Below are 26,433 nucleotides of genomic sequence, written 5' to 3'. Positions count from 1 at the left end.
AAGCCATGGAAACGAGTTGGAACAAAAACGCACAGGACTCCAAGAATTGAGTTTGATGCCCATGCGTTTGATAGAGGTGATCCCAGAGTAAGAGACACTCTGAGCAGAGAATGCAGTCCTGTCCGTTAGAACTGAGGTGATGAGTGCTAAAGTGGCAGACAGGACTGCCAGTCTCTCCAGCACATCACCCTGCAGAGAGCCACAGCACTCGCCACCTCTGAGCCAGACAGAGCGTGCGTGCTAAGCACAGGATACCCTTTTATTGGGACGTCACCAAAAGTTCATTTATCTCTTATCCAAATGTGGGCCGTGCTCGTGGGTGCTGTGCTCTCTGTCAGCAGGGACTCAGGGGTGATGGTGTGTCTTGTCACTCTTTGTGCTGGTGGAAGTGTTACAAAAAGACTGTTGTAAACCCCTCTGTGCCTACCCCCATCAGATATCAGTGTTAGTAATTCTGGTGTCCTTTTTTAAATAAAGCAAAGAAAAAAAAAGAACAACAGTTTTCAATGATTTACTTGGAAGAAAACAGCATTTGCAGTTGCTTATCTGTAGCTTGCCAAATCTGATTATAATCATCGTCTAGGTAAGCCAGCCATGGGGTCATTATGCTTTTAATGAATGTTTTAATGAGTATTTAGGGCAACAACAAAATTGTTTAAAATGTGATCAGTAGTATCTACAACATTTCTTTCTCTACTCGAGCACAATATTTTAACAATTAATTTGTCACACGAAACAAATTACAAAAGCAACTCAGAATCTGTACAAAGTAAATTGAAACTGATTCTTTGATTATTAGACAAACTTGCAGAGTACCTGTGTACTATTATGACCACTTACAAAGGCCATTCAACTCTTAAAGGAAGCCCATACATCATTTTCCTCTGAGCTAAGTATTTTTCAGTAATAATTCAGTATCTTTAAATTATTATTTTTAAGTTGAATGTCTTGTTTCTAAGTTACAGTGGCACTCCAGCATCAGTTTGTACAGTATGATTCACAAGTTTGATGAATGAATCAACTAAGGGTATTTTGTGCAAAGCAAAATTGTGTTAAACTCATCATTCCTTTGGAGTCAGAGTACTGCTCAAGTTTTTGTAAGTGAGGCCTCACATCATTTATCACTAGCATATTGAAAAACGTATCTGCATGCTTTTGCTAAAAACCTGCAGCACAGTATAACAAATAGCTACATAAAAAGCAAAAGAGGTGAGGCCATCTGTTGGTGTAGTCACCACACCGCATGTACCCGCTTCCACAGCACAGCTGAATAATTTAACCTTTAGCTTTGACTTTGATGAGGGACACCACAGAGCAAAGGTCATCCTTGTGGCCATTCCTTCACCCGATCTGAACCGTGCACTCCATGCCCGCGCCACAGTGCACACCTACACTTGCCACTCCAGTACATATATGTGTTTGTTGTTAAGTGATCCTGTCGCCGTTTTAACTTAACAAGGGGAATCGGCTCTAGGTAACAGAGAGGCCAGATGACCGACAGGTGTGGATTGCAGTAGGAGCAGTACTGCTCAGCTGAGATAAGGATAAGGAGGCGAGAGATAAAGAGCTTTAATGAAGGGTCAATGTCCTTGACCCCAGCTGTGTGTGAAGCCTATGTGCACACACACTGCACTTATTCACTCTCATAGAATCAGCCAGAGTTACGCAGTACTGACAGGCTGGGTTCACTGCTAATGTCAGTCACTGGATGGTGAAATAACATTATATAATTTCTGTTATTCATCATTCACAAGACAATGGGCAAAACTATTGTATTTTCATGAATGAAAAGTATATTGAAAATTATACTAGAAGAGTAATTATTTAGTGTAAAGTCAGTGTTCAGTTAACGTGACTGAGGACACTAATGAAACTTGATCATTTAAAGTATTTGTCTGAATTTAACATTGAAATTAGGGCCAGTGTTTAGCAGTACTGACGGGCCCAGAAAGGCTCAAATAGGACAGATCTTGATACTGTCAGAAAGCGAGCTGAACTGACCGAGGGCAAAGTCCAGGCCAACACCGACGCCGCTGCCCACCCCGAACGCGGGGAAGAGGGGCTCCACGAAGCTGCCCTGGAAGGTGTGCAGGGGCGCCATGTTGTCTGACACACTGTAGAAGGCCAGCGTCCCGGCCCTCCGGTCCAGGAAGACTCCCACGCGCGGGGTGTAGCCCACAGCAATGTCGTGCTTCTCATTGTGGTGCATGGCGCAGCAGCAGGTGTCTGATAGCTCCAGGCTCCAAGACAGCGCGTTGTAGCCTAGCCCCGCGCGGGCGTCCCCTCCTTTTCGCGCGATGGCCGAGTAGGCCACGCCCACCGAGGAGCCCCGCCCGCGCCACTCCACCTCCCAGTAGCAGCGGTCACCCGGCAGGGCGTCCCGGCACAGCACCTGGGTCCAGCTGTCGAACCGCTGTGGAAGGTCCGGGCAGGGCTGCGTGGTGCCCTGCAGGGTGGCCTTGGTGTTGCCCTCAGACAGGCAGAGGCGGCGATGTGCGGTGTCGGGGTCCAGGGTCAGCCTGCAGGCGTCTGGGCAGGAGGAGAAAGGAGAGAGTTTTCAGAGGATGCAGCCTCTCTGGTGGAAAGGCCCAATGGATCATGGGATGTGTATTTAGAGCCTGCCCACTTCTTTAATCCTCCCATATAAGCTTAGATTCCCGGGGCTCTTTGTCAGCGTGCAGACTTTTATTTCTTCATTATTCAGTCTAGCCCCGCACCTACCATCAGTGTAAGGGTGCGCACATGATTATTGGTCATGTAGCGATAAACTCACATTGTAAAAACTCTGCTCTGCTCTTGGGCGCTGGAGCTTGCAGGCTCTGGATGGGGATTTCTCTCACTGTGGAGGAGACGGAGAGAGAGAGATGTCAGAGGGAAAGAGAAACCGGGAAGGAAACTGAAAGGAAATGCAGGAAAGATGCTCACGTGCTGGGAATGCATGGGTCGGCAGGGCCTCAGACGGAGAGTCCAGGAAGAGACTGGGATTGGGCACCCCTTGGAATGGAGAGAGATACCATCAGCTGACCACATTGTGCTATAGCTATCATATGGCTACTCTCTCTCAACTTGTCTCTGTCTAGTATGTTTGCCTGCACTCTTGATTGTTTCTTTCAATAGGCAGGACTTATTTAGTCTTTAGAACATATTTACTCTGCTGTTGCAACATGCTATGATAAACCCTGGATCTATACCTTGTTCCACCAAGGCAGCTGTTGCAGCCATCCCTGCGCCAGCACCCCCTGCAGAGACACACAGCCTCTCTCAGTCTGTGTTTACCAATCACCACACACTTCAAAACACATTGTAACACAGTCTCAACACTACAATCTTCACGGTTCGCTACACACGACCGCACAATCTTCACACCCATTACAACCCAGTGTGCAGAAACACTGTCACAGAATGTAAAGTTTTTAGAGGGGGGCTGGAGTCAGGGCAGAACTGAGGAGGAACTGAACTTACATGTGTTGAGTCCTGCTGTATTGCCAATTTGTGTGGGCTGAGCCTGGAGGAAGAGGTTTCCTGCAACCACTACAAAAAGACAAACCATTTGAGAAAAAAACCCAAAAGAGCTGCAGTGCTGTGCACACAAATGAAAGCAAAATCCATGCAAATTTGTCCTACTGATAGTGATTGTAAACTGTTTGGAATGAAATTTTGTTTGCACTGAGGCTTTCCAACAGATTATTTTGACCAAGATCATCATCAATCTGGAGGCCATAGCACCAGCAGGTTGCTTTTAATGAGCAATCCTACCCCGTGTCTGCGTTTGGTTTCCCCTAAACAACACTTAACCCTCAAACCCAGCACTCACTTCCCTGAAGTCCCACAACGTCTCCTGCCACAGCATCAGCTGCAGGGGGGGTAGGGGAGGGGTTAGCTCTCCTCCGAGGTTCCATCTCACCCTGCTGGCTGGACACCACATCTCTTGCTGTGGAGGAAAACAAATCTATCAATGAGTGTGCGTGTGTGTGTGTGTGTGTGTGTGTATCAGTATGGATGCCTAAATGTCTGTGTCTGTCTATTTGTGTGTACTCATTTGCACGTCTCTCCGTCTGTGCGTGCATGTGTACATGTGTAGCTGTCTGTAAGTGTGTGTGTCTGTGTCTGTCTTCAAACTCACCTTGGACTCTCCTTCCCACGTCTCGAGTACCACCCGAGCCTCTTTCTGCTGAAGGACAGACGCATGAAGTGTTTTGACAGGTACACACCCGCATCCATAATGCACACTCACACGTCACTGAAGAACCTCACCTCGTGGCTCCTCCCTGCTCCTGACATCCTGGCTGCGCACACCGGACACTGCAACAAAGAGACACATTTTTTTTCTCTGCCTTTCAGTAGTTTCCATGCATTGTTCTGCATCTTAAGGCTCGGATGAAGTGAAATTTTGAAATAGACATGGACACACGTATGACCCCATTGCAGGAAACATGAAAACTTAAACAAATGCTTGTCAGTCAGACAAACCTTAAATTTTAATGGTCAATGTTTACTATGTATAGACTACAGGAGTGAACTGCATGCTGCTCTTGATAACTGGGTCATGTTATCTCAATTTCAAACATCGCTGTAACCAGGCACCAGGCCTGAGGAAAGTTACTAGTCTGATACACTGTTGATTTTGAAACACAGAAACACAGACACCCTGATATGCTAGTGATGGAGAAACACTTGATTCTCTGATACGCTAGGAATGCTGAAACAGTGATGCTCATTGTAGAGGTGATGACTAGTGTGTGATGAACATGGACATATTGAAGGTGCTTCAGACTGTCGCTGAATGCACTGGCAGAATGGTGGTGGCATAGGTGAGAGACCCACCTGGTCCTCGTCTTTCAGCGCTTCGGACCCCTACAGAGGGAGCTGCAGGTGCTACAAGACAGACAAAATCAGGCATGCACACATACATACACACAGAGACAGGGAGAAGCAGACTGAAACTAGTATTGCATGTAATCACAGCTTTTCGTTTTGACAATGAATGAGGCCCTCATTTTCTCAACAATGTGAGAAAGGGATTTAAACCTGTATTTCAATTGTTATCCTCCGGGTGTCACTGTAGGCACTCAATTATCAGTAGGGTTTAACTTTAAACGATCTGAATAGTCACCTGACTAAATATAAAATTAGAGACTAATTGTAACATTTAAAAAATCAGTTGGCCTAGGGGGAGATGAAAGGAAAGGAGCCATGGAAGGACTGTCAAGAATATCCACAACAAATGAAAAAGTGAAAACAGTATCTGCTCTCATTCATAATTTGACAGCATTCCTACCTACCTCTCCCATGATTTCCTTTAACCCACAATTACCCCTCATTTAGGCCTAGGAAAATTTTGAAAGCTTGGACAGAAAATGTTTAATCCCATTTGTACATCCTGACAGACTAGAATACTAGGCCCTTCAAAGGTTTTGCATTGGTCCTCTGTTCAAGCTCACCCTTTTGTTTATATCACAGCAACCACTGAAAATGCCTCAAAGCCTCTACTTGAAATCAAATACTACATATCTGCAGTTAAAAATGTCTATCATTATTATGATCAGTCCACAACACTGACCAACAGGTTACAAAAACTCCAGGGTATGGATGACAATGACTTTATAAACTTACAACAGCCTGTGACAGATTCAATACATTAAACACTGAATAGCAGCAAAACTTTGTTAATGTGACTGCTATCATGCACAACAGCACAAATGATGTCATTTCATCGACTTTCCAAATGAATTTTGTGCGTTAAAAAGCTAAAACAAATGAATGGGCCAGTTTTGACTTAATTTGTTGTTGTTGAAGTATTTATTATTTCAAAGCTGTGATGACATCCTGAGAATCTTGTTGCCAAAATGCCCCTGCACAACAGGTCTAAGATCTGAACATCACGGTCATTTGAGGTTAATTGTTGGTAATTAAGACATCAACTTAGATGTTTGGTGTGGAGCAATCAAATAATAGTTTGTCCCTTTAAAAAACTTGTATCTACCTCTTGGTATCAGAGGACTGAAGTGCATGCAAGAGAAAGTGGATAAAAACTGATGGCTCTAACTATGAATTTTAGATGAGTGTAGGACTTACCTGGGTCGCGTTTCTCTGCGGTCTTGGAGCCCAGTCCTGAAAATACTACAGCACATACATAAAATCAGCAGAGAGGAACCACAGCACAAATTTACAATGAAAGCATTAAAGGGTCAAGTTAGCAGCGCCCAATTGCTCTGTTACATCAACTTGTCATGGAACTTGCTGTATTTAAAATTCTGAGACACCAAGACAGAGAAAAAAGAAACTCACTTTTTAAGAACTCAAACTTGAACCTTGGGGCAGCATTCTTATTGGCTGCAAAAAGGAAGAAAGAAGGAGGCAAGTTGAACTCAGCTTGTGTATCACAGTTAACCTCACAGAAATGTAAGCCAAATAAGTGAGAGAAACTGTAGGGTGGTCTTACCTTTGTTGTCTACCAGGGTGAAAGCCACCAAGTCATTCACTGCAAGAAAGGAGCCATGCAGATTTTAAACAATGGACCTATGACTGATACTTTAGCAAACATGCTTAAGAGGGGTGCATTTGTGAGTTCCCAAACCCTGATCTGACAATGTCAGAATAGAGATGCGTAATGAAATTTCAGAGGAGGGTGTCTTTATTTGAATATGTCTGCAAAGAGGCAGTGATAGGTATCTGCAGGTGAGTGCATCAATAGCAAAGAGTGTTTGAAAGAGTGAGACAGTCTGTAGGACCACGAGTGGCTTACCTGTCTTGGTGGCCTGGCTCAGCTCCTGGTTGCAAAGGTCCTCCACTTTATCCCGCAGATCCAGCATGGCCGTGCGCACGGGTTCAAAGGAGGCATCGGGATTGGCTGTCACAGTGGGCAGCTCCCCCGCCTCCGGGGGGCTGCAGAGAGACTTGCAGTTCTGCAGGAGTGGAAACAGTGGCAGGCATAGGCGAGAAATATGGGAGAGAAAGGTGAGTCATGAGGGGCTTTATACATTATTTTTTCCACCTACAGAACGTCCAGATGGACATACTGATAGATTGCATGAATTGCATGTATGGACCTGAGTCAGGATGTATAACACAGAAGAATGTGTTGCTGGGACATATTATAGAGATTGTCCTGTATTTTAGAAAAGTGAGCTGTGCCTACTGTCCAGAAAGGCAATACCTGCAGAAAATGGATGTTATCCTCGCAAGTGATTAGATCCTTCATTTCTGAGTCCTTCCTTTTCAGCTCCCTAATTTCGGCCTCCAGTTTCTCCACAACCTCCTGGGCCTCCCTTAATTTTTCCTGCCCAATGGAGTCCATCACCTCCTCCACCAGCTCCTGCAGCCGCTCCACCGAGCGCTGCAGCTCGGTCAGAACGAGCTCAGTGTCGGCGTGCACCCTGTCTGCTGAGCGCTGGGGAAACAACAAACACCCTTGAAGTGAACTGACCCAGCTGATCAACCCAGCCCAACAGATAGCCAGTGAGGACATGTGCTGAGTAGTGAGGCTTACTTTACAAGGAAATGTTCATTTTAATTCATTTTCTCTCTATGCTTGAGGTGACTACTTTGAATCAGGATTGGATACTCCTGTATATTTGGACTGATTCCTTTAAAACAGGGCCTGGTATTTCTGGATGTTTGGAAATCAGGAACTTGTAAAGACATACCTTGAGTGACTCCACAACTTTCTTCATTTCCTTCAGCTCCTTCTCTCTTTCCTGCAGCTTCACCTGAGTCTCTGTCTGCACGTCACCCAATTCCTTCTGTAGTATGTCACACAGTCAAAAGCACAAAGAGAAAGAAGCCATGGCAGGTAAGACAGAGAGCAGGTAGCAGTTGGAAAGGAATGTAGATAAGCATGTTCTCTGTAGTGTTTTTCAGCCACCAGACCAGTTGTAGATACAGCCATCTCATCCTGTACACCCACACCTACTGCAAAAATAACCCCACATGATAATAGCAAGCAAATGAGCACTGAACAAACTTATTCTATATATAAATATCATCACCATAATTGTAAATCAATGTCCAGATTTGTGTGGGATTTGACAAGTGCAAATATCTGGGAGCAACTAGTACCTTCTGATTTTTTAAACACATTCCGCAAAGATGTTCGGCAAAGGTCCCGGGTTCTTACCTGCCGTTCAACCCGAACAGCCTGCGTGGAGGCGGTCTCGTGGTCCTTGTGCTGGTTGCTGGTGCATAGCCAGCAGATGAAGGCCTGGCAGCGGCGGCAGTAGAACTCCTGCAGGTACTTGTGCTGGGCGCAGATCTTCTGCGTCAGCTGCCCTGTGGGGCTGATGAGCTCGTGCCTCTTGAGCGCGGGCGCCTGGCAGTGGGGCTTCAGGTGGGTCTCACAGTAAGACGCCAGGCACACCAGGCAAGTCTTCACCGCAGGGTGCGGGTCTCCCTGGCACACGTCGCAGGGGACGAACGTGGAGGAGGAGGAGGAGCGGGGAGCCGAAGAGGAGCCGGAGGAGTTCTGAGCGGCACGGGGCCTGCGGATGCTCGTGATCGAGGCCCGAGAGGCTCCGCGCCGCAGCTGCTCCACTGCCTCCGCCAGCATGGTGTTCCTGGACAGCGAGGGTTTGGGGCAAAAGGTCTGCCGGCACTGGGGACAGCTGTAGATCCCGATGTGGTCATCCTTGCCCCAGTAGTCCTTGATGCACTCCATGCAGTAGCTGTGGCCACAGGGGATGGTGACCGGGTCATGGGGCAGGTCCAGACACACTGGGCAGTTAAACTGCTCCTCAGTCCAAAGCCTGGCGCTCATTCTAAACCCAAAATAGAAAGACACGGAGCAGAAATGAAGTGAAGAAACCGGTAGGCACAGGCGACACAAAGAATCATACAGAGAGACAAAATGTCACAGGGGGCAGGGAGCAATCCGCTCATCTGATGGGGACCGTCCTGCTCCCAGCTGAAAAGGAAGAGCTGCAGCGGGCGGAGCCAGAGTGACGGAGCAGGTTTGGGGGGAAGAACAGGAGTGGAAGTACGGGAGACATACGCTGAAGTTGCTCAGATTGGCAAAGCAACATTCTTCTTGCAAAGCTTTTGAGTATGACTCAGAAGTACATACAAGAACAAGGATACACAATAACTCACACACACTCACACATCATACACAAAAGCAATATATTGTAAGGTTTACAGTTCAGTGACAAAGGTCTCACCCTTGAGTCCTCACCTGGGGAGTGGTTCACACTTAATGTCAGAGAGCAATTGAGAGGAGTGTGGAGAGGTAGAAAGGTAGTGCTGGGTGGGATACTTTCAAAAACTGCCCTACATGCTTTGGCAATGCAAATGTCCTACTTGACATGTCAATAAAGCCATTTCAATTGTGAATTGTGACTGAGGACAGGGTGCAACAGAAAGCCTGTGTGTAGGCGAAACTGAGAAAAGATAGGTGTTAAGAGTGGAAGGATTTTTTGTGCGTCCGCCATTTCATTTCAATTCATTGTCCACTGTATTTGTAACCAGTCAATGTATTTCAAGTCACAGAGGTTATTGATTGACTTTGTGGATGGTCACTGTGACATCAAAAATCATGAACTTGTTGTGACAAAAATTAAATTCCAGACAGTAATTTCAATAATCAATAAAAGAGAGGTGCTTTGGATTTGCTCTGCTTGGACCAGCCCGGTTTACTGTATGTGATTTGAAACATATGCAATAAACCTAATTACATCAAACTCTGTGGTTTTTACTTGTTTTATTGAAGAAGTACTGAAAAGTGTGTAGGGAACCCTCAGCCCAACTGGCCCGGACTGAGGCTAGTTTTTCACCACATTACGTTCTTGTTATACGTAAATATTTTTCATAGTCTTCACTGTCATAAAAATGCAGGCCCCTTTACACATAAGACAACTCTACATCGCTAAAAAAAAAAACAGCACTACTCCATCAGATGATTGGTTTAGGACAGGGGTCGGCAACCTTTACTATATAAAGAGCAATTTTTGGCCAGAAACAAAAAAAATATCTGTCCGGACCTGCAATAAATATTTGAGCCTTTTAAATGCAGGTACCATAGCCTATTAGTCTAAATTAGCCTATCAACATTACTACATTACTAATAGGTCTAAATGAGCATTCATTCATGTTTTACCACAAGGTGGCTGCGGTAGGCTATTTATGACTATTTGGTACTTTAACTTTGCATTTCCATTACAATAATGCAATGTTTTGGTGCATTTATTAAATTATAGAACTACTACAGTAAGGAAAACAGTTGACACCTTTGTTGTTTTTATTGGGGGATGCTATTTCCAACAAAACACAAAACTGCAAACGCAGTGTGCTTGTTCTGGAAATGTCTTTCAACATTACATTTTTTGTTGTTTGCTAACTTCTCGCCGCAGATAAAACATTGCGGCAAAGCAGTAGTGCTGGTGAAAGCAAACGAATCTGTCCACGCACTATTAAATTCTCTGTTAAAGTCTTTTTTTTATACAAAGCTAGGATGCCGTTAGTGAGGGGCTAAAGTCTAGAGCCGCATGCGGCTTGGGAGGCGTCAGAGCGGTAGAAAAAACAACGTGCCTGCCTGCGCCGCGAGTGCTACTAGTGACGCTGCGGCCCCTTGACTTTAGGACATGCCCGAGCAAACACCGAAACATGCCCAACGGAGGCACGTAAAAACAGCCAATAGCCACAGTCCCTCTGTAAGCCCGCCTCCTGGCTATTTAAGCATTGAAAGAGGAAGTAAAAAGGGTAAGGCAGTGAACAGCGGTCAAGTTCAGCCCGGGGAAAGGGGGATATTCGTGTATATTTCAACTGTATTGTTTTATTTTAATCAAACTTTTATGTCCGAGTAAAGTCAACGCGATGTTTCCCAATAGAACTTGTTTATGAACACGAGTAAGTGACTATGGTATTTATTTCCGCAATTCTGAGAACTTCAACTACCCGGCGCCGGGGAGATAGCTTTAGCTGTCTAGGAACATTTGGCTTGAAGTTTGGTCTAACTTTTTTTCGGTGACCGTTTATTGTCGTTTTGACAGTGGCCTCTAGTAAAGTAATTAACTAGTTATCCAGCAAAGAAAATAGCTATCTGTGATCAGAAATGTCTCTATTCGAAAAGCGCAGGCTTAGCCAACGTTAGCTAGCATTCCGATGAAGCGCCGGGGCTGCCTACCACTTGTGTAGTAGCGTTCAGTCAAGAACGACCTGTTTGATTTTTCTCAGGAGATGTTAAAGAGGGTCGACTATTCAGTCCATTGTGGTCTCCTATGCAGCTGTTATGTGATATTAAATGTGTATTAGACAAGGTATTGGATGTAGATAATATTTTGACATAATCCCCTATTGATGTTGGTATAGTAAATACAGGGTTGTTTTGGTCGTGAAATGGTGGAGGTGGTACAGTTGTCATGCTTTTTGTTTATTATTCTGTAAGAACCCTTTTCTGCTTTTTGGTCAGTTGTATAAACAGAATCAATGCAGGTGTAACGGAGTCGCTCTGTAATTCACTATTAAGAGAGAGACGTAGAACATTTACAGTATTGCGCCGCTCTATAAATTGTGTGTATCCCTGCTGTAATGAATCCTATACAGTGAAATGAATGAGGGGCAGGTACCTGATCAGCTGTCAGTCACTATCAGTCGCATAATCAGCAGGTCTGTCCTGAGGGGTAGTGTTTATATATACCGGGGATCTTATGATCAGAGCTCTTAAGAGGTGCTTGTGTTATCACTACGTGAGATGTCCATCGTCATTGTGAATGTGCATGTCCTTGCTTACGCTGCTCCTCCAGGCCGTGGCACCAGGGAAATGGATGTCAACGTGCTGCACACGATCGACTCGGAGCTGGAGTCAGAAAACGTGGCAGCGCTAAAGTTTCTCTGCAGCGACATCGTCCCGCGGAAACAGCTGCAGAAGGTGCGGGACGGACGGGACCTCTTCTTGAAACTGGAGGAGCGGGGGCTGCTGGGAGACGACTGTCTCATAGTGGCGGAGCTCCTGATCACAATCCAGCGCTTTGACCTGCTGCGCCACCTGAGACTCACTCGTGTCGAGGCAGAGCGATCTCTCAGCAGCCGAAGAGGCTCTTATACCGGGATCTCGCCTTACCGGTGAGCAGAGACCCTTTTGTGTTGAATGGGTGATTAAATTGCACTGAGACGGATATTAATGCTTTTCTAACCCCTCAGTAAAATACTGTACAACCTGGCGGAAGATGTGACAGAGGACAATCTCCGCACCATTAAGCACCTACTACAATTACCCCGGGGCAAACTGGAGCCCAGCGTGGTGAGTACCCACCCACCTAAGCCACCCCTGAAAACCCACTAGGAGCAGAGACTGTCATACAGAACCAAAAATGTTAGTCGGTGCCATGCTGTGGAACAGGTTGGGAGGGGGAGGGGGAGGGGGAGTGGGGGGCAACCGAAAACAGGCAGTGTTATTAAGGAATTGAAAATACTACAGAAATGCACCTAACATGGCACTTAGCAGAACGGGGTAAGCTGTGTAATGTCACCTATTCTTGTCTGAGGCACTGATGATTTGGTATCTGCATGATTTGATCTCTGGTTGTAGCCTAACCTTTTTGTATGCACTTTCCTAATGTAAATGGTAACTGCTTTCAGTTGTGAATATGAATGTGAAATAAGCATTCAGATAATTGTCATAAAGCTCAGTAGAACCTGCAAGTAAATGTGGAAAAATCTACAGAGTGTAAATAGATGGCATGTAAATCAGGTTTTCTTTCCCTCTCAGTGTACCTTTTGTAAACAAATGAGTATCCCAAGCACTCTGTGCAGAAGAAAGCAAACGTAATCAGTGTAAAGTGAAACCTCATACCAGCCGTCTCACAGAACATTTATTAATTTTCACCTTTCCATTGAACATTACATGAGAAAGTTAGAGCTTCCGATGAATTGAAACACCACTAGATCCACACAGGTACAGTGAGTTGGAATTATCAGACAGTTAAGAAAAGACACTTAAGAAAGGTGCACACCTGCTTGAGCTTCTACGTAGACAATCCAGTGTATCCCATGTAGCCACTAACGCCTCCTAATCTATTAGAAAGGATGTGATCCAAGACATGTGGAATTAAAGACAAATCCTGTGTCATTTTCAGCACAGTTTTGACAGCTTTCACATTTTTTTTCCTGAGTGTTATATAAATTGCAGAAGTGCAGTCTGAGAATTGCTCTTGAGCAAGCACGTCGTAGAAGCCACAAAATCAGTGTTCCCTGAGTCCACAGTCTGCTTACTGCACACTTGGTGGTTATAATGTAGAAGGTGACACGTGACAGTGCTTTGTTCTGGAGTGTGATCGCACACGAGCTGTGCGTTTCGTGGGCTGTGCGTTGCAGAGCTTCCTGGACCTGCTGGTGGAGATGGAGAAGCAGGGGCTGCTGGGGGAGGACCACCTGGAGGAGTTGGAGCGAGTGCTTGACCATGTGGACAAGCGGCTGGCCGCGAGACTGCAGAGCTACGCAGCGCAGAGAGCAGGTGAGGGGAAAGGTGTGCTGAAATGCACGGTGCCCCCCTCCCAACCTCTCCCACTGTGACTCACTCTTATACCTGTTCCTTTCAGCAGGGGGCGGTATTGCACACCGTTTCCCAGACCAGGAATCCTCTGTAAACCCATTCATGGAAAGCAGCAGTTACATAAGCTCTCCCTCTGAAGAAACTGGAGCACACGTGGGTTCTATAATAACTAAGTAGAGTTTGTATTTATTTGATGTTCAGTTTATATTGGCTAAATAATACATTTGTTTATATATGGATGTTACTCTGTGGAATTTATTTTCATGACAGTACCCTATGGAATTTGTTTTGAAGGAACCCATTCATCTACACCAGCCCCAAAATCCATCTGTCCCAGAGTCCAGTGGCAGCTGTAAGTTTGGTTGACATCTGTTTGACCTTACCACTTCCCATGGTAAACTGAGCTGGCAGCTGCATGACAACACACAGACAATCTGTAACATTTACCTTCTTGGTGACCAGATGAATTCATTCTCAGATAGCCTATCTCTCTCACCTCTTCCTGACGTACACTCATTCTGTCATAGTTTCCCCAGGTGCACCTGTTCACTCTCACTTATCCGTGGATGCTGGGCCAGTACACTCATTTTCAATACCTGAGGTAAAACCTTATAAAGAATTGCAGTAATGACGATTTAGATACCTTTTACTTTATACAGCACCTGCAATATTAAAACAAATCTCAAAGAACTGTAGTAATATAGCATATCATTAATGCCGGTGTACAGGTACACATGTGAGTTACATGTGGCTACACATGTGGATACAGATGTTTAAAGAGGTTTTGTAATAGTCCAGCTTGTTCCGCTATATGAGTGTGCCCCTTGCTGATCTCTCAAAGCCACAGCATGTATATAGCATGGCGCGGCGGCCTTGCGGGCACTGTGTCATCATCAACAACCACCACTTTGGGGAGGCCAGGAAGAACAGGAACCTGAAAGTAACACTGGCAGACCGTGAGGGGACAGACATAGATGCACGTGAGGACCATCTCTATTGTATTCCCACCTTAGCGTTCAGGTTCTGGAGGTGTATTGTTTCTCTGCTACAGGTGCAACAGGCCTCTGACCCACCCTCCTTCTCCGTCTGTCCCTTTCTTCAGGGGCACTGACCAGTATCTTCTCCCGGCTGCACTTCACCGTGCACCAGCGAAATGACGTGACCGGGGTGGGGCTGCAGGAGGTGGCAAACGAGTTCGGGGCGATGGGGCACGGCGCGCTGGACGCCTTCGTGTGCTGCGTGCTCTCCCACGGCAAGAAGGGCGCCGTGTACGGCACGGATGGCGAGGCGGTCCCCATACGCGGCATCACCCTGCCCTTCACCAGCAGCCGCTGTCCCTCGCTGGCCAAGAAGCCCAAGCTCTTCTTCATCCAGGCGTGCCAGGCGCAGGAGGATGAGGAGGATGGGGGGGCGCCGCGCGTCCAGGGCGACGGAGAGGGGGGCTGGTACGACTCGGACGCCGGGCGCTGCGTGCCGGACACCATCCCCAACGACTCCGACTTCCTGCTGGGCATGGCCACGGTGGAGGACCACAAGTCCTTCCGCCACACCGTCGAGGGCTCCGCCTTCATCCAGGAGCTCTGCCGCCAGCTAGAGAGTGGCTGTCGGAGGTGAGGGGGCGGGGCGGCAAAGGGGCGGGGTTTATCGCCGTGTGTGAAATGCGATTGGCAGGAAGGTGATGTGCCTTTGCACAGATCTGCAGCAGCTCCTTGATTGTGAAAACCAGTGCAGTGAATGCTTTCTCTCTGTGGCAGGAACCAAGACATCCTGACGATCATGACCAATGTGAACCGAGAGGTGAGCGGGAGAAGCTTCGGGAGAAAAAGACAGATGCCGGAGCCCAGGTACACGCTGACCAAGAAGCTGATTCTGCCCCTGGACTGAGAGACACAAAGCCCCCATCATCGGCATCTCAGAGACACTCAACAGTGCCTAATCAACTCACCCAGAAGGGAAACCCATTTACTCATGACACGGTCAGCCATCTCATTTGTGTGCTTTCTGAAGGTCCAGGTGGATTTTACCATTCTTTGTCTGAAGTGCCACAAAGTCAACAGGAAATAAATTTTTATATTTAGTGGCACCCTTCTGGACTGTGTGAATCAGAGCAACAGTATTCCCTGGTACTGGCTTGCTCACTGCATTACTGACTTTGCAACAAGTTTTTTCATCGGTTACCAGCAACTGAGCTCTACCTGGTTTAGGTGTTTACGATGTCAGTATTCATGATTTTCATCCTTTTGTGTTTTTTAAGAAGAAATGAAGACATCATGGACTACCTTTTGAGTGTAGAAACATTGCACATTTCCTCATTGGACATCTGAAGAAGTACAATGTGCAAGTACATAATAAAGATGCTCTAAGTGGGGAAAAAAGGCTAAATATTGAGGTAAAGCACTTGTTTGGTGAATATGAACAAATCACCAGTATTTCCTAGCATGTTATGACATGTCATGTACGGGTATAGTATTCTCATTCTCTTGATTCTCTTTTTAGGTAGTGAACTACAGGGCTTTTACAAGCGATGTATTTTGTCCAATTGCTAAAGGCCGTGTTCAGACCTGCTCTGCGTTCTTTGATTCCGTAGTCTGTAAATCATTCGGTTTCTGTCCGGTGTTGTCACACCCTTGTTTTTTTAAAGCTGTTTCCCCCCAACTCTTCCTTAATGTTTAAGATGGCTGCATTCATCCTGCATGATCAAACTCCCATGCAGCTACGTGACAGCACTGTATCCTCACCAGGAGCTGTTGGGAAATAAAGACCCATTATGTTGCACTGATACAGAGCAGCTAATATTAGAGCTGTTGAATTTATATAGCTAAATAGAACTGCTGGGTAGTAATTAAAACATCCCCAGCGAAGTGTGCAATATCAGATATTTCGGGTAAGCTTGAAGAATGTAGATATTGCTGTAGGACTGTGTTCAAAGTGACATAAAAGACACGTTCGGTGATTTCAAATACAGATGTTTAATTACTTGCTGAAAATGCATATATAAAATTGAGAAAGTAAAAATATATTTTCAGTTCTTACATAATGCATGAGTGTTTTAATTTTTAAAAAATGTTTTGTAGTTAGAGATTCATTGTTTCTATTCTACTTTAAATAATGCTATATTAAAATATTTTGAAAATATTCTGAAATGTAAAACATCACTGATGTAAACAGGAGGAGACAGCTGGCGCTGTTTGAGGTCTGGAGTGTGGGGATGGTGCCTCTGTGTGGCACGTCAGGGGTGTCCCTTTAGGTCCTGTGCCATGATCTGCCCTTGGGCCCCTGGCGGCGGAAGCTTGGGTATCGGGAAGACGACCTTCTTCCGAAGCGAGTACACAGGCTGAGGCATCTGCTTCCTGAAGCCAGCTTTGTCCGACTTGCCTCCGACATCGCAGTTGACCTTCGTCAGGATGGAAAGCAGGTCGACCCCTCTGTCCGCACCGGAAATGCAGAGTAACACAGACTGGATCTGAGAGGGATGGATGGCACCTATACAAGCGGTGCATGTTCCGCGAATCCCTCATTCGCAGCTCAGAGCACATAACAGTGTACCCTTCATACTGTTTGTACACCCTGCTTGATCATGTTGAAGATGGTAGACTCTGATTAACTCTGATTAACACTCCATGGCCTCTGAAATGACTGCCTATGACTCCAAACCTTGAGTTCCGGAGGCAGTAATAAATAAATGCCCTAATTCAGTCTCCTCAGTGGGTTAAATACCGTTCACAGATGTGAATTTGACATGTCTTCTGTCTTTCATCTTTTTTTATCTTGACAATTATCTCTCAATGAAATGTGTTATTGAGGGGTGTTTTTATACCAATAAAAATGAGCCAAGTTTTTTTTTCAGCTTGTTTTCATTCATTTTGACCTATGAATACATTAGTAACACAATTCTTATTCACTTGTATATACACTGAGGTTAGTTTGAAATCAAGACACATACTGATTTGGACCCCATGATCAGGGCTGATTTAAATTATGCGGAGATGCAGCCGTTTACCATGGATAAGTCCTTTAAAAAAAGTAAACTGCTTCTGGAGAATCTGAGCTCCTACAGATTCAACCAGTGCATACCTTGAGCCTGCATTAATTTATGGGCTTTCTTCCATAACAGCTAAACCACAAAAGATCAAGAACTTAAGTGTAAGAGCCAATGATGTCAATAGGGACTGGACAAGCAGTGTTAGTTCTGAGAGGGGAATGTGGCATTCCTGGGCCCAAAAAAGTCATGTCCCATTTAGTATTATTGCAAAACTATTACATTAGACTTAAAAACATACTGATAATGTTCAATACATCATTCTGGTAATACATTATAAGACTAAGAAATGTTTTTTTTTTTACTTAAGCACACCACGATAATATCTTAGTGAGCTACATTTAGTGAATTGATAATTAAATAATAGCGAATTCTACCTATAATACAAGTTGAGGTTACAATGAAAACTTATGAACACAGACTGTCAGTTGGAGACGGAGGTTTATATGGAAAATGTCAATACCTGTATGAAAGGAAAAAGATACTAGGCTAATGCCAGATAATTCTTATTTCAAAGTAATGTTTCCTACCACTCCTGCAAGTTTCTTTTCCCTTTGGTCTTTCAGTGCTCAGGGGAACCAACCAATTATCGGCCACTTCCTCAAACTACATTACAGAGCTCCACAGAAAAAAAGTATTCGATCATTGAAAGAAGAGCAAAGTTCATTCAGTGTTAGAAATTTCATATGTATTACTTGAGTGGTCAAGTTTTTTGGCCCACGTGGCAGCCATAACAGTGGTGCCAAGTAGGCCAATGAGGACTCCTCTTTGCCAGTTTCCAGTATCGCTCAGGCATCAGGTCAGAGAGGGGGCCTGAAGCCATTCTAATGGCACAGCAACAACAGTTGTTCAACATCAAATTGCTAAAATCCTTTTTTTGTTTGTTTCTCGACGCTGCATTGAGCATTTATCCTTGACACTGGAACTGGACATTCCTTGCAATGATCTGATTCACTTATAATGTCCAAACCCTTGGGAAGATCTAGCTGTTTTTGAACTTTGAAAACAAAAAAACGTTTTACAACATTTTCGACTCTGGGAAGGACAAAAGGGACACAAACACTCCTTGTTTACATACCTGGGTACCAGCAGCTTCAGGTTCTCACACAAAGACTGAATGTACCAGGAGCCCTGCTTCCGATCTCTGAAGGACACAAACTCTGGCGTGGTGGCCATGCCCAGCAGGAAGTCGGCGCTCTCCGGGATGGAATCTCTGGGCAGGAACGCGTCGCTGGCGAGCTCAGTGCGGGCGGAGCCCGGGACGGGACTGTCGGACTCGACGAAGACGGCCCGCTGCTCCTTCTTGCCCTGGCACGCCTGGATGAAGAACAGCTTGGGCTTTCCCTTCAGCGATGCACACCTGTTTCCCGAGAAATGCTCTGTGATCTCTCTGAGGGGCACCTCGGCCCCGTCCACGCCGTACACCATCCCCTCCAGGCCGTGGCTCAGCACGCAGCAGACCAGGCAGTCCGTGGCGCTGTGGTCCTCTCTGCACAGGGCTTCCAGCAGGCAGAGCATGCTCTTCCTGCTGCAGTCTCGCTCCGTGCGTGTCTCAAAGCCCAGCCACTCAAAGACTTCCTTCAAGCTCTCTGAGAACGCACGGGATTATTACATTTATATCTTACAGCTATATCTTATAGCACTTATCGGTTCACCTTTCTGTCTGCATTGTCTTGCTTTCTCCCTGACAGCTCCCTTAGCACTTCGCGCCTACTACAAGGCCTCCTTTCATACTGTAGCTTGAATGTATTCCTTGTATTGTAAGTCGCTTCGGATAAAAGCGTCTGCTAAATGAATAAATGTAAATGTAAATGTAAATTTATAAACTGGCACACTTTGGAAGTTTAACCGCTCCGCTTAACTTCCTGTGAAGTGTTTGTTTGGCACTTACCCTCATCTAAGTGCGTTCCCTCTCGGTTGCCTAATGACTGTGACTTTGAGAAGTCGAAGTTGTTTATGATCAAACAGAATCCTCTCCTCTCACCTTTCATCTCATAAGCTTCTAGTTCCTGCATGACACAAAATATAAAGCAAATACGAATTAAAAACAGCAAAGATTGTGATCTTGTGCTTGTGTGTTTGTGTGTATGAGAGAGAGAGAGAGAGAGAGAGAGAGAGAGAGCGAGAGAGAGGCAGCAGGTGCAGGTCCAAAGAGATTCTTACTGGGTTTTCACCTAGAGGAGGCTCTGTAGCACTAAGGTTCTTTTCTTCATATGAGGAGGAGTATGCAACATGGAGGCTTTGCTCTGAAAGAAAAAAGAAAGATAAAAATGAGGCAAACAGGGCATTCTGTAGGGGCAGGAGAAGTAAAGAGGGGCTGGAAAGGAAAGGAATACTAGTACAGGGAGAGGGCACAGGTAGGGAACAGAGGGATAGAGCAGAGGGTAGAGGAAGGAGATATTGGGAAGAGGGGAATAGTGGCTATTAACCAACCTGAGGAGCAACTCATGTTTGTGTCCTCACTGCTGCTAAACTGGCTAAACCTGAGCGATAATCCCTCCAGACTGTTGTCCTGAGTTTCTGCAACACATCCAGTACTGCAGGTGAGAACGCTATACAGCAACAGACCATTACAGCTAAACACTGTGTTTACTGTATTACAGCGTAAGAGGGAAAAGACAAATGCAGAGAGAAAATTAGGTAACTCACCAAATAATCCAGCAGAGGAATGTTCAAAGAAGTTCACATTGTAGGGTCCCTGAGAGACATGAGAGTCCATCTTTACTTTGCTTATTTCAATTCATATGCACACATCAGTGATAGATCCAGGGCATGGAGGGTGTGGCTTTTCTGGAGCATGCTAGTTGTGTGTGTGTGTGTGTGTGTGTGTGTGTATGTGTGTGTCTATCTGTCCATCTTGGGGAGGTTCCAGAGGGACTAACCTGAACTTGGGAGCGTGGCAGTGATGTGAAGCAGGATGGGGGTAAGAGCACCTCACTGCTCGCGCACCTCAACGGCTCCCACAAGCTCCGAGCTGCGCCCTCTGGAAAACTTCCTGAGGAGCAGAGGTGAACAATCACAGAATGGATGAAAGAGAGTGCTAGGATTTGTTATTTGTTTTTTTCAACATCCATCTTAACATCTACATATGCATTTATACAGCTGGATATTTTACCGAGTCCATTCAGTTTAAGCACCTTGCCCAAGGGTACAACAGCCGAAACTGAACCCAAAACCTTGGGTTACTGGTCCAACTCGTTAGGCAGCACTCCACACTGCTGCCCAGTAAATCAGAAAAACACAGTCACCCCTACTCACCCTCTTTTGAAAAGTCTAATTATAGTTCAAATAAAAGAAATAAAAACAAGTTAAACACACCCATGGAAGCAGGTCTGGCATGTGAGAATGAAGCCTGCAGAAAAACACAGTGAAATGAAAGTCCAGTAATTGTCAAAGGATGGACAAATGAACAACAAATGAGCCGCTTTCTGCAAGGTTAAGAATAAATGTCTGAGAATCAGAAGAATCTCTCTAAATTGTCAGAGATCACTGCATTATCTGAGCTTTATATACAGTACTTTATTCAAAACAATAACCAAGGAGAGACAGACACAGTGCTGGGCTCTACCTGATCTCCAGTAGATACAGTTGGAATCTTCTCAGACAAATGCCTCCTCATGGTCACCCCTGCGGTCCCTGTCTCCTGGGTGACTGGCCCTGCTAACACTAACACAAACACATGAACAACAATACACATAAACGCATGCATATACATTCAATTACATTAGCTTAGTAGATACTCTTATCCAGAGTGACTTACATCGCTTACATGGTATCCATTTATACAGTTGCATAGTTACTGAGGCAACTGAGTAGCTTGTCCAGGGGTACAACAGCAGTACCCCACGTGGCAAGTAAACCAGCAACCTTTGGGGTACCTTACCAGTACACCTCACTATTGCCAAATCACAGATCACATGGTAGGCCAGATATTGCAGAATATACAAGTCTCTGTGATCTAGTAGAAGAAAGGCCTGTGTGACTGGACATTGATGAGGTTCACCAGGCTTTAGATATTCTTCTACCATCTGGGAGGAGGGATAAATTCTAGTGGTGACATAGAGGTGCAATGTCTTTGGCGACAGAGCCTTCACTGACACTCACCATTTTCTGTCTTATACCGGCTGATTCTTTTTTTTAAACTGGGACAGACTTTTCCAATGATATTCTCCAGTGTGTCCAGGTTAGTATCGCTCAGATGATCCTCCTTTTCCAACTCCCACAGAAGTTTCAGCATTGTCTGGAAAGAGAAAATGACCCCTGTGATTGGCTGTCATAGTAGATACCCTATAAGCTCAACGGGAAGCAGATTTGCAGAGGCCGGGCCATGCGAGAGAGCAGACAGAGCAATGCACAGCAGGGAAACTAAAGCAGAATATATGGCCTTTGCACAAGAATCCAGGCTAAGAGGATTGGTCTAGATTGGATGGAACAGGAGAGAGGTCTGGGCCCTGGTCAGGGTCAGGAAGTGCAGAGCTGGACAGTGCGGTTCTCATGTTTAGAGTGTGACATAATGTCTGCGGTCTCACCACGCTGTCCTCCAGCTTTCTGCGGGGCAATATGTCCTGAAGCAGGAACTTAATGCCCTTCAGGTCATCTTCCGTGATGTTCTCTGACAGGTCAAACAGCAGCTTTCTGCCAATATATCAGAATAAAACTGTATGACATGTATTATTACTAGGTTATATATCTGCATCCTAATTGTTTTGAGATTCTGTAACTCCTTGTTCCCCTGGTAGAACTCCTAGAGTTTTACCAAGTGGTCTTGCTTGTAAATACACGTGACATGTTTTTTGCTCCTTTTTTGAGTTTGACCATGAATTCAGTTCTCCGGGAAGCACAGACATACAGTACACTGTATGTCACGGTGATGTGCATGACAACCTAAATCAATACAATTCAAGTAACAAGGCAGAAAGAACTGAAATGAATTGTGGTTAATGTTTAATTGGTTCATCTTCACCCTCACCCCGAGGGTATTGCATTTGGCTCAGCATGTATATGTACATGTATGGGAGGTTTTACAAGCTTAATCATAGGCATTGCTCTCTGACCCCTGCACTTTGTGCCGATAAAGGAAAAATACACTGAAGCCGTTCTGCACACCCAACTGAAGGTAAAGTTGTTTCCTACACTCACCTGTAGGGGGAGACAACGCTTTTTGAAGGTGACTGAAGATCCAACCGCCGAAGTAAGCCGTTCTTTTTAGAGATGCAGAGCAGCTCCGCGAGAAGCTCGGGGCTCTCTGCGGTCAGGAGATCAGAGTCCGCCAGGAGAGAAAACAGGTCTTTAGCACTCACGCAGTTCAGGTCTTTGTCGATCAGGTCTGAGCAAAGAAACGCCAGCGCCTGCACTTCCTCCTTGTTCAGATTTTTCTCGACAAGCAACAACTTAAACTGGAACTCCATCACCTGCAGGCAGAGAGAGATGAAGTCTGTAAGATAAACGTTGGCCTATAGAGAAGACAAAAAGACACATTCACGATCAGGATTCAAGTTGGATTTTCTTTTTCTTAAATTGTAAATTTCTATTTACTCCTTAATTGGACATAATTTGTGGGGGTAACTTAAGGAGAAAAAAAAACATGGTGATCACGTCACACAACTTTCGGTTTCACTTTCGACCATAGGAACCATTATCAACAGGCCTATTTATTTAAATAGACAACATGAGAATACATAATTTAACACGCTATGTAAGGATCTTAGTTGCGCTCATCACCATTACGCCAAACACAAATAGAATAGCAAAGATTCACAAAGAATTCGTCGAAACCAATATTTTACGCTAACTATATCCCCGTAGACAGGCGTACATCACCTTCAGATTTCTGCTCGATTCAAAGATCTCTAAGTCTTTATGTTGACCATAACTCCACTATCGCGGTTAGTTGTGTTCCACCTGTTTCTGGACCCTTGACGAACGAGACCGACAGCGCAGCAACGCTCCCTGATGAAACCGTGTTTATCTGTTCTTCACTCCTTTCCACTTCCGGGAAAGACAGCCAAGGAGTCATGAACTTGCATGGTCGTAAAGTTGTCAGCGTGTGGATGTACTGTTTATCACAGATTGTCACATTTAAGTATGGTTTATTTTATTAATCTCAATTGTGGTGTAATTACTGTGAGTACCAAAAGCTGCCAGCATTCATCAAAAAATTCTATTTCTAATATTTTGTTATTATTCAGTGGCAAACATATAGACACCATTCCTCTTTTTGCCCCTTGAAGAAACCTAATCTCTGTCATTACTGCATACACAATCATACAATATAAATATACATTAAACAGAGTGACCAGCCATGTTGTGTTTGTACATTGACTGATTGTCATCTGTGGAGGATTTGATTTAGGATCTGCATAGTCAGGGGGTAATCCAGCATCAGGGGCTGGATGTTCAGATTCAGTGGTTCAGATATGAGAAGACCAAAATAGGTTCCTTACAGAGGAAATCACTTCAAGGGGCAGTAGGATATGTGACTACAGTTAACCAACATCACACAAATTTTCTGGACTTGTAAGCATCTGTTTTCCATATATTAAACAGGTTCCAGCGGATCCACTGAAATATTTTACTGTTAAGATGATTCATTCACACATTTTAACGGTACTGAGAAGAAATCAAAGCCAAAGGAGTTTTAGGCTGGAGTAAAAGCACTATTCTTCTGAATTCTATCTTAATGTGATCTAATAGCAGAGTTTGATTTCATCTGTCAAAACTGTCATTATTCATATGCTGAGTAGAACCCACCGACCACTGACACCACCCTGTTTTTGTTAATGCACAAGGTCCCTCACCAAATCCACATTTTTGTTTGCTAGTTTATGATGGACAAATAAACCTGTCATAGTTATACTTTTGTTACTCCTGCTTTGCATAAACCACTCAAAGAGTGTCTACTGGGGGCCCAGATTAATTGACTTAAACATATCAACAGGCTGACGGAGGTAGTTGTACTCTGTACTGGAAAGACATGGTGGAGCAGAAACTACAATTACAACCCAGATTCTATGCCATACACCTGACTCTAAGCCATAAACAGCACAGGAAACAAAGAATATGTTCTGCATTTTTTATTAAACACATAAAAAGTAGAAAAAGTGAGAAGGCTAGCCATGGCTAAAGAGCTACATGCTGGAGGTCCTCTTGATGTCCGTGGCTAGAGCGTTGCGTCCTAAGTGGTCAGATCTGACCCGGTGAACATGGATTCTGATCCAGTCCTGGGTGAACTCCTTCAGCTTGGCGATGTTGCTATGTGAACCTTTAACATAGGACTCTGCAGGAATACACAAAGATAAATATGATGACTCCCTGACGCCAGGATGGAAGGAAATCAAGAAATCTGTGCCTGTCGAGTGGACACCAATGTCCAAGTGTGTGACCAACACTGAAATTGCATCTAATCAACAGCATTATTCTACAACAGGCAATGCACAAATCAAAAACAGGCAACCACCAGACATGACTTTTAAGATTAGTTCCTTGATGATGTGTAGTCCCAAATACACTGCATAGATTTGAAACTGAATGTAAATACATTTTTCTACTAAAGTAATTACTTAATTACTTTGCACATTCAATGGTTTCATAAAAAAACTGACTTCTTGCTGAAAAAATGATTTCTAATAAATGTGATGTTGCTAATTATTTAATAAAGGAGCTGTTGTAAAAATTGAAATGATTTATAATCATGAAAGCTAATAAACTTTAATGGAATGAAAGGAGATACTTTTAACATCTGAAAATAAACACTAGAGAAACAAATTGTTTTTCTCATAGCTGAGAGTGAGAAAAGGGAAAAGGGTTGTCCTATGCTGTGCTGTGTGAACGGAGATGAGAGAGTGAGAGAATGGGAGCAAGAAAACACACAGACTAACGAACAGACAGTGCTGGAGAAAGTGGTACTGACTGTTAGTGATGAGCGAGTGCATTACAGCGACTGGGCTTTTGGGGCGAGTCAGCTGGCGCCGGCCCAGCCCGTGAGTCCGGGAGAGAACACAGTCTACATAGATGTCCCAGAAGAGCTGCGCCAGATCCCAGAAGAGAGCGCCGTGCTTCAGGTTGTCGGAGGACTTCAGGAAGATCATCAGGTCCCAAAAAGCCGGCACATTGTCTGCAATGCGTGGGGTGCGCAGCTCCAGCAAAAGGGCTGAGGAGGATTCCCAGCATTGTGGGTCAACCCGTTTCAGTGCCAGAGGGTCAACCTGACCTGGGCCCTGGCCTTGAAGGGGAACCACACACACACAGCCCAGTAGCAGGACCCCTGCCAGACGCACACTGAACCTAAACCCCTCCATCTGCAGGATAGTGACAGACTCAGGCTGATACTGTCGAACACACACACACACAGTGCAATGTACTGTCCACAATGCATTTAATTTGTTTACATATATACATATATTCACATTGTACTTTACTACAAATCTTTTAATCCTAACTAATCTTAACACTCCAGCTCCCCATCTGATTTTTCAAGTTTGTCACATACACGGTGAAGAACTCAGTCCTTTTTAGAAGTTGTAATAATTTGAAATGGTGTATTATTTATCCCAGTATTGGAATATTCTAGTAATGGAAGCACTAAATTACCACTAAATTATTTGAGTCCGTTCTCTTCCTATGCAGCTTGCTCAGGAAGACGCATTTTTCTGTAAATAATGTGTTGAATTAATTCTGGGTTATTGTAAGCGTTTGTCATGTGCTACTAGTGTTAAAAATAATTCCTGGAAATTAAACTTATTGATGCTGTTACAGAACATTCTTCGTATTGCTGTGTTTGCATCGAAGTATAATTAACGGTACATATTTTTATACATAAACTCCTTGGAATACAACTTCACCTAAATTGCAAAATATTTCTACAGACAGCTGAAGCAACTACATAATTTCAAAAGGAGTACAAGTGGTGCAAAAT

At 44.7% G+C, this 26,433-nt stretch overlaps 3 protein-coding genes across 5 annotated transcripts; 1 reads left to right on the top strand and 2 right to left on the bottom strand.

Moving 5' to 3' along the window:
• Nucleotides 1-1,865: 1,865 nt before the first annotated feature.
• Nucleotides 1,866-8,860, bottom strand: trim25l (tripartite motif containing 25, like). The gene is made up of 16 exons (XM_036545849.1): nt 8,117-8,860; nt 7,647-7,742; nt 7,157-7,390; nt 6,746-6,905; nt 6,443-6,481; nt 6,289-6,333; nt 6,076-6,120; nt 4,825-4,875; nt 4,255-4,302; nt 4,124-4,171; nt 3,815-3,931; nt 3,463-3,531; nt 3,192-3,239; nt 2,926-2,994; nt 2,774-2,839; nt 1,866-2,529 (listed from the first exon to the last, which is right to left on the bottom strand). The coding sequence occupies exons 1-16, from the start codon at nt 8,750-8,752 to the stop codon at nt 1,955-1,957; spliced, it is 2,346 nt and encodes a 781-aa protein (XP_036401742.1). The 5' UTR covers nt 8,753-8,860; the 3' UTR covers nt 1,866-1,954.
• A 1,845-nt stretch (nt 8,861-10,705) lies between these two features.
• Nucleotides 10,706-15,655, top strand: LOC118788991 (caspase-8-like). 3 transcript variants are annotated; one of them, XM_036545248.1, is made up of 10 exons: nt 10,706-10,836; nt 11,733-12,051; nt 12,130-12,229; nt 13,303-13,441; nt 13,530-13,633; nt 13,775-13,832; nt 14,008-14,081; nt 14,322-14,460; nt 14,583-15,090; nt 15,235-15,655. In XM_036545248.1, the coding sequence occupies exons 1-10, from the start codon at nt 10,827-10,829 to the stop codon at nt 15,362-15,364; spliced, it is 1,581 nt and encodes a 526-aa protein (XP_036401141.1). In that variant the 5' UTR covers nt 10,706-10,826; the 3' UTR covers nt 15,365-15,655. The 3 variants fall into 3 exon arrangements, with proteins under 3 accessions (XP_036401141.1, XP_036401142.1, XP_036401140.1); XM_036545249.1 differs by having other exon boundaries at nt 13,527-13,633; nt 14,017-14,081; XM_036545247.1 differs by having other exon boundaries at nt 13,527-13,633.
• A 910-nt stretch (nt 15,656-16,565) lies between these two features.
• casp10 (caspase 10, apoptosis-related cysteine peptidase) lies at nt 16,566-23,476 on the bottom strand. The gene is made up of 13 exons (XM_036545616.1): nt 23,340-23,476; nt 22,659-22,930; nt 22,049-22,154; nt 21,624-21,759; nt 21,088-21,185; nt 20,838-20,871; nt 20,402-20,514; nt 20,169-20,217; nt 19,953-20,039; nt 19,683-19,765; nt 19,411-19,528; nt 18,598-19,108; nt 16,566-16,905 (listed from the first exon to the last, which is right to left on the bottom strand). The coding sequence occupies exons 2-13, from the start codon at nt 22,925-22,927 to the stop codon at nt 16,710-16,712; spliced, it is 1,800 nt and encodes a 599-aa protein (XP_036401509.1). The 5' UTR covers nt 22,928-22,930; nt 23,340-23,476; the 3' UTR covers nt 16,566-16,709.
• Nucleotides 23,477-26,433: the final 2,957 nt, after the last annotated feature.

The sequence above is a fragment of the Megalops cyprinoides genome, chromosome 14 (assembly GCF_013368585.1).
Source record: "Megalops cyprinoides isolate fMegCyp1 chromosome 14, fMegCyp1.pri, whole genome shotgun sequence".
NCBI classification, from domain to species: Eukaryota; Metazoa; Chordata; class Actinopteri; order Elopiformes; family Megalopidae; genus Megalops; species Megalops cyprinoides.
This window is presented reverse-complemented; position numbering and strand designations above follow the sequence as displayed.

Bases quoted from the DNA above. Each gene is read 5' to 3' on its own strand.
- trim25l (XM_036545849.1), bottom strand. From the start codon at position 8,752: ATGAGCGCCAGGCTTTGGACTGAGGAGCAGTTTAACTGCCCAGTGTGT. The intron at 6,334-6,442 runs GTAAGACCACCC...TCCTTTTTGCAG, and splicing joins CACCCTGGTAGACAACAAAG to CCAATAAGAATGCTGCCCCA. The intron at 4,876-6,075 runs GTAAGTCCTACA...TCTGTCTTGTAG, and splicing joins CGCAGAGAAACGCGACCCAG to CACCTGCAGCTCCCTCTGTA.
- LOC118788991 (XM_036545247.1), top strand. The intron at 13,634-13,774 runs GTGGGTTCTATA...TTTGTTTTGAAG, and splicing joins CTGAAGAAACTGGAGCACAC to GAACCCATTCATCTACACCA. The intron at 14,461-14,582 runs GTGAGGACCATC...CCCTTTCTTCAG, and splicing joins GGGGACAGACATAGATGCAC to GGGCACTGACCAGTATCTTC.
- casp10 (XM_036545616.1), bottom strand. From the start codon at position 22,927: ATGGAGTTCCAGTTTAAGTTGTTGCTTGTCGAGAAAAATCTGAACAAG. The intron at 20,872-21,087 runs GTAGAGCCCAGC...GTTTTTCTGCAG, and splicing joins CTGTATCTACTGGAGATCAG to GCTTCATTCTCACATGCCAG. The intron at 19,529-19,682 runs GTAAGAATCTCT...TGTGTCATGCAG, and splicing joins CTCCTCTAGGTGAAAACCCA to GAACTAGAAGCTTATGAGAT.